At 40.7% G+C, this 16946-nt stretch overlaps 1 protein-coding gene across 1 annotated transcript; it reads right to left on the reverse strand.

Moving 5' to 3' along the window:
* Positions 1-5271: 5271 nt before the first annotated feature.
* LOC122971058 (roundabout homolog 3) lies at positions 5272-15369 on the reverse strand. Its single transcript, XM_044337505.1, has 14 exons — positions 15105-15369; positions 12579-12735; positions 12352-12503; positions 11409-11562; positions 11103-11295; positions 10740-10834; positions 10470-10656; positions 8925-9022; positions 8675-8828; positions 8390-8508; positions 6616-6783; positions 6293-6406; positions 5534-5642; positions 5272-5452 (listed from the first exon to the last, which is right to left on the reverse strand). Exons 2-13 carry the CDS (start codon positions 12721-12723, stop codon positions 5629-5631), a joined length of 1593 nt encoding a protein of 530 aa, XP_044193440.1. The 5' UTR covers positions 12724-12735; positions 15105-15369; the 3' UTR covers positions 5272-5452; positions 5534-5628.
* Positions 15370-16946: the final 1577 nt, after the last annotated feature.

Consider the following 16946-nt stretch of genomic DNA (forward strand, 5'->3'; position numbering starts at 1 on the left):
CAGTGGCTGCAATAACTTTCTTAAATATTTTATAGACAAGGTTGTACATTTTAGGGCAAACATCTCACCCTTGTCCAGTCCACTCACTAGTGGTTCCTCAAAGCCATCCATTGTCCACTCTTGTCCCATTCAATTCATAATTGAAAGAATTCAGACACGAATCAAATTTGACCCGCAAACACTGAGGGTGTAAACCCTTTTTGAAAAGCAGCTAAAAAACCATATGTTCAGATAGGCATTCAGGCATGTGGTATTTTATGTTTTAATTTGTCTCTTATGTCTGTTCCCCGTGTATATTTTATCTGGTGTCTTTATTTATTTCTGTGAAAGGTGCTATATAAATAAACTTTGCTTGCTTGCTTTCTAGTCTGGTTGTGTGATAATGTACTAATCATGGCGCTGAAACACACTTAAATAATAACTTCATTATTCAAACACAGTGCTGCAGTGTTTCTATACAAGTCCACCTGAGCCAACTGGAGATTTCATAGGAAATAGGAAATGCACGATAGCAGATAGCTGGTGTTCAGGCTTCAGAAAAAGTGATTGGGAGACTGGGTGAATATTCGTAAGACCAAAGTGTAATTAACGTGACCTTTGCTCTGTAGCTACTTACACTGATGCAATCTGGCAGTCGACTGGTCATTCTCCTGACTGTTAGCTAATGGGGGACTAAACAGAGGTGCAGCCACTGAAGTGGAATTAGAGACTGAACTGATATGAGTGCTAGTGCCTACTGCCATTGAAGCAGTGGCCGCTGGGTAAAAATGCACATCCACTGCAACTGTAGTGAGGCCCAAGGAGACGTGGTGAGAGAGTAGCAGGGGAGGGTTGCCATGTGAGATGCTGAGGCTGTGTTGGATGGGTGCTACAAATGGCTCAGCACTTTGCAGGGTTACCGAGGAGCGCAGGCTCTCCTCACGTCTGGATGGCGGAGATGGGGAAGGTGAACGGGAGGGCAAGGACGACGGAGGAGGCAAAGCATCCTGGCATGGGCTGTGGTTGTCTCCTCCATTACTGACGCAGTCCTCAGCACACTGCAGCTGGATGCTGGGCTGCGATAGACTGCAGCCCTTCTCCTCCTCCAGAGACGGATCAATCTGAAATAGTTAAGAATGCAGTCCTTAATCATAGCCTGGATAAAATTAAGAGTACCAAGCCTGTAGGGTGGTGGATGACACCATGAGGTTTGCACCATATGTACACTGGAAGATTTTATGTGTGCTGTGATTGTTTCATGTGTTCATACTGGCTGCAAAGATATCCTCATTTAGAGCATTTTCAATGTAAGTGATTCAGTCCAAGTTCAGCAAAAGCTAATATGAGGCTTCAGCAGTCTGAGTTAGAAAAATCAAGTAAATATCTTTTGTCTTTTTAGCACCAAATTCCCTTTTAGTTTTAGATTGTCTTTGAGATCTGCACTTTTTAGTCCGGTTGAATCAAACACTGGTTCGTTTTCCACCTTCATGCAATTTGTTTGGGCAGATATGAACATAGCAATCATACTCAGGTGCTGACCAAAACAACGGTACCGAGACCTTTTGAGGATGTGGTCTCGGTCCAGTCCCAAATGAACTCTGGAGCAGTTAGTTTGTGGTGGGCATGTGATGTGACCCAACTATGAGGCAAAGTTTACAAGTTTGAGCTAAACAACTCCTGTAGCCAGGTACACTTTGCATATAAGGATGCAGACAAGCAAAATCAACAGTTGCTAGCAGCTAGCCAGAAAATGATTTGAGGTCCAACCTTGTTTATGTCCTTGCTCTCGCCTCAGACACATCTAACCAAATGTTCTCATGTGGCTTGTAGTGTTGTATTTTGGTTTGCTTGGATTTTTCTCTGTGTGAAAAGAAACCAAACCAACAGGAAAACGCAACAAGTTTACAACTCACCCACTGATTCGGATCACAGCAAACAAACTGTAGGTTTGAAGACACACTTATTGTCTCTTTGCTGCATCTCAGTAAGCAAACACAGTCTGTAAAGCAGAAAGTCTGAACTGAAGCCTCATATTACACTTGGACAAAAATGTGAACCAACTTCACTCACGCTTAACTGTTATATGTAAGCATTACATGCCTAGTTAATGTTTAGCACATTAGCATAGCATGTTACATATGTTTACATACTAGCCTTAGCTTGTAAGTATGCTGTATTAGCATTAAAGATGCTTTCAGACAGCGCTACCACCTGCATTGTTTTCAGTGTAAACACAATGGTACTTTCACAGTTCAAAGTACAACTGATGATAAATTTGTTGATGAGGTATCTCGTTATGAATTAACGTGTTGGACAAGTGGAAATTTTGACCTGCAGGGTTAGGTGCAAGATAAAAAGTGTGAGGATCACTGAAGTCACTAAAAATGTTTAATCTAGAGACTACAAATATAGATGTTAACAAAAACAGGATATTAGGTACACAGTGTGCACAGTAGGCTTCATGGAGGATTAAACTAAAAAGAGTGTTGGGAAACAATATTGTTTTCTTATTCTTTCTTAACACACTGCTAACATGGCTAAAAGTAATTATTATTGGTGATCATTACTTATGGGATTTCACATTTTTAACTTTCACAGAAAGTGGGGAAAACTGCACCGTCCTTTCTGTGCTATCGGTGCATCTGTTTATTTATGACCAAAATTTTCACCCTGTCACATTCATGTATTTCTGTGTCATCAAACCTTTGTGTCAAGAATGGGCTCAGGATAAGTCTCCACAGTGACTGAGTGGTTGTCCAGAGCGGGAGGGGTTTCTTCTTGTAGGTTCTCAGATGTGGGCTCCATCTGCACCGTGACCAGGCTCGGCCCTGGAGGTCTGGCACAGGTGTCTGACGTGTTGGGGCTCTGCTCAATCACTGCCACACAGTCATCATCTTCAAAAGCTCTGTAAGAGAGACACAACACTCTAGTTTTATGCATCTTTTAGAAAGAAAAATTGCAGTTTTTTGTACTGCATAATAGCAAATTCACCTGTTTTCATAGGTTCGTCCTGCAGCTCGACGATCAGCGTGTCGTATGGGGACACCTAGATTCCTCTGAGCTGTTAAAAACATTTTAAGTTTGCTTTAAAGAAATACTTAAACATTTTGGTAAATGTCCTTAATACCACTCTCATGGGCTATCTGGGCGTTAAATATGAAGCTACTGCAAGCAGCTATTTAGCTCAGCACAAAGACTGGAAACAGGGAGGAAAAGCTAGCCAGGCACTGTCCAATGGTAACAAAATCGACCTACCAGCACCTCTACAGCTCACTAATTCAGCCAAGAAATAGTCTGGCACTGTTTGTTTGGTGGACTGGTCACTGCTGGTTGTTTGGCACCTATTCAGATGCAAGAACTGGTCTGGCAACAGCTAACTCTTGTTTTTACAATTTGGTTGTTATACGGGTTAAACAAATGAGACACAACATGCTAATTAGTGAGGTTTGTAGGTGGCAGGAAGGTTTTGTTATCTTTAGACAGAATCAGGCCAGCTGTTTCCAACAGCTTCTAGTCTTACTCATCGTTTGTGGTTTTGTGATGGTGGGTGAATGAACTACCCAGCGCCATACAGTCTGCTGACTCATTTGGTGCATTCAAGAAACGCCTGAAAAGCTCTTCTATGAACACCTCAACACTTGAACCCCTTTAACCTTTTAGCGCTTTGTTGATGGTTGCACTACCTTCTTGTTGTTTATGGTATTTCTAATGCACTTGTCTACTTCCAGTTGTTTCTTACTTTAATAATTATTTTTAAAAAACAAACAAAAAAGAAACAACAACAAAAAACCTTCAGTCTAGCGCTCTCTCTCATTGCACTTGCACCTGGTCTGCTACTTGAGAATTTGTACCACAGCTCTGTCCTCTAAAGCTTGATTTTATTGCCTTGATTGTAAGTCGATTTTGATAAAAGTATCTGCCAAATGACAAAATGTAAAATTTCTTTGTGCTAAGCTAACCAGTTGCTGGCTGTAGCTTTATATTTAACGGACACATGTGATGAGGTTTAAAGCTTTTTTTAATATGCTCAGAGTTTGAAATAGGCGTGCTGACATGATATCTGACCCGCTCGGCTTGTTGGTGCAGGTTCATTCTTCTGGACCACTGAGTAGAAGGTAACGGTGATGAAGATGAAGGCCAGTGAGACACCCACTCCCACCACAATGGGGATGTCATGTTTTTCCAGCACTGGCAGCCATGATGGAGACTGCTGTGTCACTCTGGAGTATAAAAGACAAACAAAAGTGAAATGCTGCAGTTTTCTCTATTGATGCACTGATCAAAACGGAACCATCTTTTTATTTAACCTACCTGGGATCATCGCTGGTCATAGGTGATTGGGAGGTGTTCCTCTTCAGCCACTCTGTAAGCTCTGTGTCATTGGCTGATTTGGCTGACTGAACTGGGTGACCTTGCTGGCTAACATTTAGTTGTACCTGATCGGACAAGCTCACCTGATGGACAACGGGAATCTCAGGGTCCAGTTGTGAAGGATCAGATATGTGATCATGAGGATGGGTGGTTGAGATTGAAGGCTGGATTTTAGGAGGGTTTTTGTGTTGGATTGGAAAAGATTCAGTTTGTGGTTGAGGAGGTTGCGAGTGAAGCAGTGGATGAGGCGTTGGAGATGATTGAGGTTGGGTTTGAGGAGGTGTAGATATGGTTGAGGCTGGTTTTGGCAGCATGGGTGAAGGTTGACCGTGAGTTTGGGATTCTTGCGGCTTGGTGATTGATGAAGGTGGAGGTTGTGTGGATGGCAGATGATGCTCAAAATGGAACTTTGGATAAAGACTTTGGGTAAAAGATTGTTGAGGATACGTTTGGGATATTTGTGAGAGGGTTGGTGAAGGTGGCCGATGTGTTCTCCGATGTAGAGGTTGACCTGCTTGAACCAGCTTGGTTTGAGTAATCTGGGTTGAGGTTGGCTCATGGTAGATCTGAGAGAATGGACTTTTCGTAATCAGCTGGTGAGGCTCAGTTTCAGATTGTTGCATCTCAGCTTGTGACAAAGAGGACACAGTGACTGAACGTTGTTGAATGTTAGAGCCCTGAGAATCAGGCTCTGTCGACAATCCTTCACTGACTTGATGCTGAAATTGTGAACGTGATGACGTTCCTGTCAAATGAGTTTGACTTGCAGATGGTAGGTACTTGAGCCTTGTAAACAAACCCTCACCAGTGACTACTGATGTCTGGCTCTGTGTTATTGTCGGTTCAGTATTTAAAACTGAAAGAGGATCACTAATCCCTGGCAGTTGGGTGTGGAGGTCCACAGACTGGAAGTTTGGATGTGGAGGAGGTGGCAACATAGGAGGCTGCATCTGTGTGACTAAAGGCTGGATTGGATTGGTCGTCAGATGTGAGACAGGGTCCAGTGACCGTTGTGGCATCTTCAATTGAGCCACTGCTCCTCTTGAAAATGTAGAAGAAGCAATAGCTCTGTTTGTTGTAGCATTGCAGTGTGATGAGGAGCCTGAAATGAGTGAAAAAAGTCAGTTAATGCATTGTTTTCATTGATATGTAGCACAATTAATTTTGTGGTTCAAGCACGTACATTTGGTCTCCTTATGCTGCGCCTGTACATGTGGAGGATTTGTTATCTTAGCGTGTTGCTCAGCTACACTCGAAGGGGAAATTGGCAGCTCTTTGCTAGTGTTGGTGCTCTGTAAAATATTATAATAAACAAAAAAGATTCAGGGCATAAAAGCATGAAGGGAAAAAAAGCGACACAATTATAAATGAACATTGCCACAAAACAAGTAATTACCAAGTTATAAGCCACAAGAGGAGTGACATTACCTACTGACAATGGCAAGTCACCACATGTACAGCTTTAAAGAGGACACACATTTAAGAATAAATCACAGCTTCTGGACCAAGACCACACATGGAAAGCAAATATAGAGCCTGCACTCTGATTTTGGAGCAAAAACAGTGTCACCACACAAGTTAGCACAAGCAGAGATTTTCATTGTCATTACTCACAGCAGACAATACCAGTCTTGTCTGCTTGCCTCTATCAATTGGGTGATCTTCAGCTTAGGTCAGAGGAACGCATGAAAGAGAATCAGCAAGAAGAGAAACTTGTGCAAAAGCTGTCAAGGAAGCATCTTTTCAGCTATTTAGATATTTTAATTGCACACATTTGTTTGTGTGTTATCGTAGATCATTGATGAGACCCCCATGTAGTGACAGCACACACACATAAACGCCCACTCTGAATATACCATCATCATAACACAGCATGTTTTTAGTAATATCAGTGCTGTATCTGCCAGTACAGGAGTGAAATGGTGAGTTGACGTCAGCATACCTGTGACAGTGAGTATTGTGCGTCTCTGATGTCGTCCAGCTCGGTTCTCAGCAGTACAGTAGTATTCCCCTGCGTCAGACCACTGCACTCTGGAGATACGCAGAGCTCCAGCTTCTACACAGCAGTAAGATGACAAAACAATATTACAGAGAGCAGACACGTATTCACAGCCGGGGTAAGTATAGGTAGTTTTCAGTTGCCTTTCCACCTTTTCTGAGGATGATTAATTCATGTTTGCGGCTGAAATCAACTTCAGATGAAAATGTGGGATCCATAAATTGAAAGACAGCAAAAATGCTCCAGTCCTGCTTTGAGGGACTCACCGTCAATGTGCCTGTCCTCAGTTGGACTGATGAGGGAGTTTGTCCCTGCTCTACCCCAGGTCCAGGTATATGTGATGGGCAGAATCCCTATAGCCTCGCAGGGAAGGACTGCAGAAGCCCCAATCCTGCAGCTCACTTGACCTGCAGAGGTCACTATGATGGGGCTCACTGGGAGGAGGGAAGAGAAAAAATGATTCACACTCTGCATGTTAAAATTAATGTGGATTAAATGTTTTTCAAGATCTTTTTTTTGCCTTTATTTAATCATTTTAAGTGCAGACAGATAGAGAGAGGGTTAAAACATGGATGAAAGGTCCAGGGCCAGAATCAAGATCAAGATGCAGCAGAATGTTTTCACATTGATGTAATATTGTGTAACACTTGGAACAGAAGGCCACATTATGATACTTGGCAAACTTTTCGCTCCAGGAAATGAAATTTGCCACTCACCATTTCATGCACAAAATGCAAATGCATTTTATTTTTCTGTGCATGACATGTTCATAGTGTTGTTATGTAAACTGTATCTCTTGTATAATCTGGACAAATGCAAAGCAGTTGACATATCTGTCCCTCCTAAAAACTGCGGGAGAGACACTGTTGACACTGTTTTCAAAATGTCTTACATGCTACTACATCAAAATGAGCAAAAAAACAACAAAAAACAACAACACAGCTTTATATTTGAATCATAAAATATGTATATGGTATTGCATGCATATACAACTCCAGTTCTAACTTCTTGGTTATACTACAGTATATGGTACTGTGGTTTATAGAAGAATAGCCTACCGGCCACGTGGGCTGAAATTTGAATGGGAATCATTTGTTTACTTCGCACTAAAAATCATGGATTCAAATTTTACCCTTTGGGTCAATATAGCACCAATACAACATTGGGTTAACTTCAGTGACAATCTGTTATTTTGACCCAGTGTTACACACAACAAGGTTTAGCTAAAAATGGTCTCAAATGTATTATTTCTTGTACAAAACGATGTGCATATGACATTCAAAAGATACACAAGTTAATAACAATCAGTAACAAACTGTGACATATAAGTTTAAGGGGAGTAGAGTCGATTATAACAAGCTTTAGTTTGGGTTAATAACCCAACAGTAAAGTAAAGAAATAACACTATAACTGGGTCAAAACAACCTCTTGCAGCCCTATATCTTGTCTTGAGTGCCATTCTGGGTAACATTAACCCAGTATTGTGTTGGTACTATATTGACCCAAACTGTAATGGTGCGTCCACCTCAGGTGTCATAGACCTACAGTACTGTTAAACAAGCCTATTAGATGCGTTATCACACAAAACATGCTTCTGAAGTGCTTTTCTTTATGTCCCAGCCAAGTATCAAAACACTCATTTCATGCACCTGGTCCTGACTTGACTGAAGTCCACTAAGGTAGCAACCACCGAGGTGAGGAATTGGTGGTGATTTATAATTTATTTTAGAATATGTTGGTGTCAAGTACTACAAATTTGGGCAGGTGCATCGTATCATAAACACCTTACTTAAAATCCTTTTGAATTATATATATTTACATACCTTTTGATTAGACTTAGAATCTATGTTTTTCAACTGGAAGAGCTCATTACATTTTGTTTTTTTACATACAGTATAAGGTACTGGTGCTCTTTGTTTATATGAATCTTACCTGATGAAGGTCTAAGGACCGAGACGTCGTTAATAAAGTGAGTACAGGTGATCAAAAATGTGTGGGATTTTTTTTGGCCCTTTCATGGTATGTTGGTGTAAAAGTTACCAGCAACTCTCAGCATGGCTGTGCCGCGGCTTTGGCCCAGCGTGTTGGAGGCCTCGCACACATACTCGCCCTCATCGTAGTTCCGGGCGGACTGGATGAAGAGGGTGGCGTTTCTCAATCTGTTGGGTCATATGTATCATATGTTGGTCATATGTTATAAACCAGATGTCCTGTTGTTTATGTTAGTGAGAAAAGGAGTTACACGCTGAAAAATATTGTCATTTGATTTCAATAACTCTTCACAAAGGCAATCCCTCATTTTAAATGCGTTGTATGAGAACTTACCCCAAAATGATCTTGCCTCCAGTCTGCTTTGATTGACCTCTCTTGACCCATCTGATGGAGGGTAAAGGGTGACCTGACACCTGACACTCCAGCACCACCCGGGCACCCACTGGCACCGTCACCACCTGAGGCCACAGTTTGACTGATGGAGGGGCTGCAAGGAAGGCGGAAACACTCAGAAGGACTGTTCGGAAATCACCAGTTTGATTGATTAATGGCACAGTGTGGGAGGTCTGTTGTAATGGCGTACCTAGCACACTCAGAGCTGCTCTTCTAGATGTGAGAAATCTTTGAAGGTGGATGTTGGAGGCCCTGCAGAAGTAGTTTCCACTGTCGAACTCCTGCACGCTGCAGAGAACACAAAACACACACTTGAACATGTTTGTAAGCCGCTTGTAGAAACTTTTAAAATCCTTTCTATGTATGTACTGTATGTATGCTCTTAAATTACTGGCAGTTTTAATAAAGATAAAAGTTAATTATTTAAGTTAACTATTAAAGTTAATAGAATCATTTATGTATGTGGGTATATCCACTAAGCTATTTAAGGTACCTGTGGAGTTTTTGACCACTAATAGTACTATGGAACAATGTTTTTACAAGTGGGCCTCACGTTTTGGTTGTATCACACATGCACATGGGCACAATTCACATTCCTGCTACCAATTCCACTAATCAACACTTGGTGGCAGTAATGCACAATGAAACCTAGCAAAACACCTGCAAAGGCAGACAAGAAGAAGACTGCAAGCTAGTAAACGTGGATGTAAACCATGGATGTATAATAAGAGCTGCTGCTGAGCCTTGCAGCCAATTTTTCCCAGTGGCCACTCGCGGTATTGCAATAAAAATCCCCCAGCGGCCCAAAAAGCATTTTCCCCATAGACCACCATTGTCAAAGAGACGTCTGTAAAACTGTTGACAGGACACGTCGAACTGCAACAATGTCAATTATGACTCTTTCTATTATGAGGTTTTGATCCATGGAGGTTTTATATTTGTTAAACTTTCCTCGAGCCGAGAAAAGTGATTTAAAAATCCGTGACGTCATCACAATGTAAAGTCTATGGGCTGAGCGGGAACTCACGGGTGAAGCCAGTGGGGGAAACACTACTGCGCATATTCGGTGGGCCGCACAATGCGGAAGCAAGAAACTTTTTTTGGCGTATGCACCAGCCGAGCAGTTCCTATAGGACTGCATGGGTGCCATTTTTAGTCCGGTATCCAGCTCTTATTATACATCCATGATGTAAACCAAGTCCCCAGGAAGTGTGTCAAGCTTTGAAGCCGATTTGACATAATGGCCAAACTGTGGAATTACAACTTCGAGGACCGACAGGGGCCCAAAATCATTTTTCCCACACACAATCATGAAAAAAGAAGCGGCTGTAAAACTGTGGATACATTTTTTTGAGTGTCACAACACACACAAAATGACTCGTTTCACTATCAGAATTTGATCCATTCGATCTGATAACATTTGGAAAGTCTAGAAGAGCCGCACAGTTGAATTGTTTTATCCCCATTCAAGGTAGCCAGAGGGCTAAACTGGAAGTTAGCCATCTTAGCCGGCAGAAGTCTCTAGCGAGCATACGCTATGGGTGCATTGGGCCCATAGAGTGTACACAGTATGTTTTCATCTGGGTAATTTCTGTAGAGCAGGAAGTGAAATAGAAATACTGAGTCAATAACTTTTTCAAGGAGTCATTATGGTCTCAATCATTAAATTCAGGTGCTCTAATAAGTGTGCTGGTGGTCACATAGGTAAGTGCAAAACACAAACACAAACACACACCTGTGGAAGAAGAGGTCTCCACCGGGCAGGACATTTATATGAGCTGTCGGGGTAAGAAGTTTGTTGTTTTTGAACCAGGACACCTGAGCTGTGGGTCGGCTGTACGGAGGCCGGCAGGTGAATGTTACGTTCTCTCCTCTCTTGACCGTCAGGTTTGTGGGCTGCTGGATGAAACTCCAGTCCATCTCTGGAAACACAACATGTGTCACTTAAATGTAGGTTTGTGGCTCCAAAACAACTTAATTTACTGCTGATGTTGGCGTATAGTACCAGCTGGAAGTAGGAAGGCCGGCTGCGACTTGACTGTCTCTTTCTGGTTGGATGCTTCGCAGTGATAGAAGCCCTCGTCCTCCTTGGTCACATTCCTGGAGAACACAAACTCTAGAGCATCAAAGCTCCAGAAAATGTGGATAACAACTTCTGTATTAATTTAAAATCAAGGCTGTTTACAGGCAAATCTTAAACACTGAAAGCATCATATTGTAACCATATATATATATATTAAACATATTCCTGAGCAAACCCGGTGCAGAATAAAGGGCATTTTTAGTGCATAGTTCTGGGTTCATCATTTCAATTTAGCAAAAAAACAATAAAGAATTAATATTCCTCTTGTCCCGTCCAGTGTCAGACCTGAATGTGAGCAGCTGTCCATTGTTCTGGAGGCTGAACGAGGCAGAGCAGTTGGTCAGGACGCCGTCGTCTTTGAACCAGTGCACCATGGGAACAGGGAAGCCACGGACAGTGCAGTGCATGGAGACCTTGGTTCCCATGGCGACAGTGATGTTGTCAGGGCCCTGCGTGATCTGCAAGCTTCGAGGGACCCCTGCAAGACAGATGGACACACACACACACTTTAAACTACACTACAAATAAGTTTTACAGCTAAATATGGGGATTTAAAATAACGAGTTAACAGAAATATGTAAGTATACTCACCCTGCACGGTTAGTTTAGCTGGCTTGCTCTTCTTGCTGATGTTCAGTAAAGAATTGTGTGTGATACAAATGTACATCCCGTCGTCCTCAAATGTCACGTTGAAAAGATGCAGAGTGCCTGATGTCTTCCTCTGGTTCCCACCTCCAAACTCACCCTGAACAAGAAAACACTGATTTATTTTATTCTTTCTTTTCCGCCATATGTAATATTTGGATCCTGTTAATTTTATGTCCCCAAAAAACACTGTGATCTATTGCCTTTAAGAAAATCTGGCAACACTTTATTTTGCAGGCGCAGGAAATTCTCAATGTAATTTGCAGGTATTTAATGGTTAATTTGTATTTCACAATTTCTATTTTACAGACAGAGTGGTGCAAATTGGCTCAAATTATAAGAAAAAATGAAAAATTCTTAGAATTTGTACCAAATTGCGCCACATTTTCTGTAAAATATCCTAAAAATGATCTATTAAATACCTGTATAGTATAAGGAACCTGTAAAATAAAGCTTTACTGAACATCTTCTTTATTAGAAAAGAAAAGCTCATTTCTTATTAAGTGAATTCACCTAATAAAGAAATGTGTCCATGTGAGTAAAATGCTGCTCGATTTCACACAAGCTTTGCCTTAATGAGGCTCTTTCAGCTTGTGAACTCAATGAAATTGCAGGTATATGTACGTATACTCTGAACCAATGTGTCTGTGCTGTTTTTCCTGCAACCTGCCGCATTTTAGCTATATGCTGCTGCATTCATCCTCTCTTCTTCTCTGGAAGTTAAGTTTCAGTCTCTCTAAACTGTTTCCTACAGGATGAAGCGTTGTCTTATGGTCCTCCGACCCAAAGATGGAAAGAAGAAGCTGCTGAAGTCCATTAAATGAATCCCAAAAAATCCAGAACTTTATTCATCCCGAAGAAAATGAAGATGTTGTCCATCGGTGCTTACCTGAATCTGTCTACCTCTTGTGACCACCTTCCCATCTTGGAGCCAGGTGATGCTCGCAGGAGGAGAGCTTTCTCCCGACACACACTGGAAGAAAACGCTCTCTCCATCTTTGACAGTCTGGTCCTGGGGACTGAAGAACACATCCTCCAAACCTGGAAAACACAAGTATGAATATGAGGTTTCAGAGACAATCAGACGACATAAATTATGGACTTTCTTTCACTCACCCAGGTGGGATGAGACTGCCAAACTGGACAGGATTAGTAAACAGAGGTGGGAAGTCATCTGTGGGAGCATCCAGATGGAAACACAGACATGCATCCTACTGCAGAGCTCCCCAGGAGGCGTGAGGAAACCACCAAGCTGCTTCATCCATGGTGTCAGCTGGGAAAGTGTGAATATGACTGTATTTAAAGCCACATGTCCTAGTAACAACACATATCTACCTCTACGGTGAAACAATCAAAGAGATTCTGGTCAGAATTATTTATCACATGATTGAAAAACGTAAGAAAATGTGTCAGAGACACTGACGGCACCGCCACATGCTATACCACAGCTGTCATTTCTGCACAACAAACAGCTGTGAATGTGCCGTTTGCATCGATTCACTTTTGATCAGTTTACAGCAAATGTATTCAGCAGCTGAATTTTACATCACGTTTTTTCTCTCTCTCTCTTGCTCTTAATGTCCCCCCCTCCCCTTTCCCCTTTTGCTTCATTCCTATTTTGGTTGTGAGTCTGTGGTACCGCAGTGAGCTCAGCTTTGTCCTCTTTAGTCCCTTGAATGGGCCCAGCCACTTTATAGAGCTCGCACTGTGGCCCTCCACTCAATGAAAGTGACATGAAAAGAGGCTGCGGAGCTTTGTACTGTGAAGATCAGTTATTGGTCCCTGCAAGGAAAGCTGCCCGTCTGATCATATAGGCTTTCATGATCCTCAACGTGACCATGTAAGGCCAGAACATTTATTTTTTGAATGTGACACAAATCTTACTCATGCAATGCTGAACTAGAAAATATTAGAGATATGGAAGGGAAACATACCAAAAATATTTAAATCTCAAGAGGCTCATTTATGATTAAAAGGTTATGATGGAGGTTAAAGGGCTCAGTGTGCATTGCAAGAATGTGGACGTTCCACAGAGACACCATAATAAAACATAAAGAGATGTTTTGTATCAGTTTAGTATTATTAAAGTATTATTAAAAAGCAGACTAGACTGTTGTTTACTCTAGATGTTGCAGTTCCTGGTCTAAAATGCTTCATGATAGTCATATCTTACACTTGAGTTTATTTGAAATGAACATCTAATAAACAATATGATTTATTCTTACATCACCTAAGCGTAAATTAGATTAGATATTTCATTATAATGCCAAAAATCATACCTACAATTACATCACATTAGTAATACAGAGGTCTTGAGTAAAAAATATCATCTCATTCAATTTGATTTTCATCAGTTGCACTTTTACTAACGCTAGTAAAATAAATTAAAAGATTATGGTGGAAAAAGTGACACTAAACTTCCACCTGTGAATGAAACCTGTATCTGACAACGGTGCATTAGTCATCGCTGATGAACCACATGCACCAGTGAATTTCTTGATTTTCTCAGCGGGGCTAGTGGCTGGTTACACTAACATGATGCTAAGAGCCCGGGGGTGTGTATTTGTTGACTCACAACGCTCACAGCAGATCATTTACACCGTTTAGCATGTCATTAAGATGTTTTTAGCCCACAGACTGACTTGTATTCCTGCATCACGTTCAGTATTTACCATAATAAAGACAATATGACAATAAATGGAAATGTTGCTTACAAAGAATGAAATCATAACCATGCTGCATTTCACTGTTTTGTACTTTTTGTACTACAGAACTTAATTTTAAGCATATTGATGCATTTCTCCAAGTTCTCCAAGTGTTTATCACATTTAGTCAAAACAATGCAGAAAAATGAAATGTCTCAGGGCAGTTTAAAGTCTCTGAAGGTGGTATTAAGGAAGTGCAGGTAAGTTGCAGGTAATCGGCACAAAGACAGCTTCAAATAAGTTAAACTTCACATCAGTTCTTTAGGTGGTTACAATAAACAGACAGCGATTAAAAATTAACTTTCAGTATCGTTTAACTGAAAAACTGAAGTTAGAGAAATGTAGCTAGCTGGAAACAGGTGTCAACTTTTAATTTTATCAAAGCAAATGCTAATTGCTTCATTTTTTATATTTATTTTGCTTTGAATTTTTACTCATTTTCAGAACATTGCTGTGCACTGCATTTACTGCATTATAATGGCTGCATTTAAATGTTGCACTAATTCTTCCATATCTAAAATACTAAAAAATAGTAATGATGATAATTTTTTTTTTTTTTTAAAGATTCGTTGTTTCATCTGTTGTTGCATTTTTCTGCAAGTACCTTCACCTAAAATTTTTAGAACTGAATGAATGTAGCTCTGCAAACAGCAAAGAAATACAAATTTACTGCTTGTTTCCATTTAGAGCATGTTGTGCAACATATAGTCCCCTCAGCAACTAGACAAGAGCTGAATTTGCATCTAATTAAATCTGGATCATTTAAAGAAAAAACACAGCACACTGCACCACATCAATCAGTTAAAAAAAGTAGAAAGTAGTCTTGTAAAACTAAATAAAAAACAGCATGGATGCATTTTCTGAAAAATATTCATGATACAAAGCATTTTATCCATTTCAGTGCGATGGAAAGACCAATGAGAGTACTGATACTTACTCTACACGTGTCCAAGGATTGTTTCTGTGTTGGTTCGTCAGCCCATTAGTCTTCAGTCGGTGTTGGTCCGTGTGTCGTCTGCACACAACCTCTGTTCTCCTGATGCATTTGCCGAACGTCCAGCTGGGAGAGAACAACAAGCAACAGCCGCTCACATGTGCTAGACGCCCTCCACCACCCCCTTCAACACACACATACACACACACACACACTCATTCAAAGCCAACAGCTGTAATGAAGCACAAAACCCTTAATTGTGTCCTCATTATTTAGACACGCAAAAATTACACACTACACTCTCCTCAAAAGACAGTGAAATGTGAAGCCAAGTGTGCACTGATTGTAATGAATGAGCAAGAATGAGATCGTAGTCTGTACAGTAGTCTATATGTGTCTGTATACACGCTACATGGCAATACACCCATATGTGATTGTTGAACATCCAAAACCATTTAAGGACAGTCAGGAGCCCAAATGAACATTGAAACAGGTTTTTCTTGCTATAATCATTCCTCCTGTTCATACTGACCATTAGAAGATCTCTTCATAATGCACTTACAATGTAAGTGATGGTGGACAAAATCCACACTCCTGTCAAGTTTATCTGAAGCTAATATGAAGCTTCAGTCGTCCAAATGAGTCAAATCGAGCAGATATCTTTCAACGTCTTTTTAGTGCCAAAGTCCCTCTTTTTACTACTATACTTCAACCGCAGCACAGGGAAACACAAGGAGGGAATTTGATGCTAAAAAGACTGTAAATGTGGCAGATATCCACTTAATATGACTAACTCAGACTGCTGAAGCCTCATATGAGCTTCAGATCAACTTTGAAATACATTTTTGCTCAAAACAAAGACAATGGTTTTGTCCCCTTTCACTTAAATTAATGATCCTATGATCTGTATCAGTAACAGGAGGAATAATTACAGTGAGCAAAATAGTCTATCAATGTTCGTATGAACACCTGATTATTGTTTTAAGACAGAATTGTGAACTAATCCTTTAATATGCCTCTAGTCTTCTTGTTTCAGGCTTTCCACCAGACTTTGGAGACTGGCTGTAGGAATTTGCTCCCATTCAGCCGCAAGAGCATCAGTGAGATCAGTCACTGATGTTGGGTGATACGGTCTGGCTCACATTCGGGGTGAGTCGGGTGTTGGACGGGGTGAAGTCTGGGCTCTGAGCAGGACAGTCAGTGTCTTCTACACCAAACCACACAAAAACCCTTTTTTTGACTTTGTGACTTTGTACAACGGGAAAGGGTTTTCCCCAAACTACTGCCACAGAGTTAGAAGCACATTATTGTCTGAAATATCATTATTCACCGTAGGATTAATATTTACCTTAATTTGAACTGAGGGGTCAAGCCCAAACATAGAAAACAGACTAGAAACACTTACTTTGGCCTTACTGTGTGCATCTCTATGTGAATAATCTACATTTGCACATTTGCACTAATTAAATATGTAACATAATGTATAGAATGTAATGTAATATCTAATTGAATATGTTAAAAATGTTCTTAATACTAATAATAATAAATGTAAGTTTAAGTGCCTTCCACGTATTCCAAGGACACTGTACATACAGCAAAAAACAAATCTTTTAAGTGTTTTCTAACTCTGCATGTCAACATGTCTGTGATATTCAGTATTTAATCTACTTTGATGATGGTTTAAAGTTAAGCTGTATAAAAACCTGCTGAACAATTTGTCAGTTTCCAATTTTTTCATTTACATTGTGACATTTAGCTGACTCCCTTATCTACAGTTAAATTGAAACGGGTCACATCGTGCATCATTACTCACGGCGGCAGCTGGAATCAACCGTCCACCTTTCG

This window comes from Thunnus albacares, chromosome 2 (genome assembly GCF_914725855.1).
Source record: "Thunnus albacares chromosome 2, fThuAlb1.1, whole genome shotgun sequence".
Classification (NCBI taxonomy): Eukaryota; Metazoa; Chordata; class Actinopteri; order Scombriformes; family Scombridae; genus Thunnus; species Thunnus albacares.

Bases quoted from the DNA above. Each gene is read 5' to 3' on its own strand.
- LOC122971058 (XM_044337505.1), bottom strand. From the start codon at position 12,723: ATGAAGCAGCTTGGTGGTTTCCTCACGCCTCCTGGGGAGCTCTGCAGT. The intron at 11,563-12,351 runs GTAAGCACCGAT...TTTCTTGTTCAG, and splicing joins CAAGAGGTAGACAGATTCAG to GGTGAGTTTGGAGGTGGGAA. The intron at 10,835-11,102 runs GTCTGACACTGG...TGTGTTCTCCAG, and splicing joins GGACAGCTGCTCACATTCAG to GAATGTGACCAAGGAGGACG.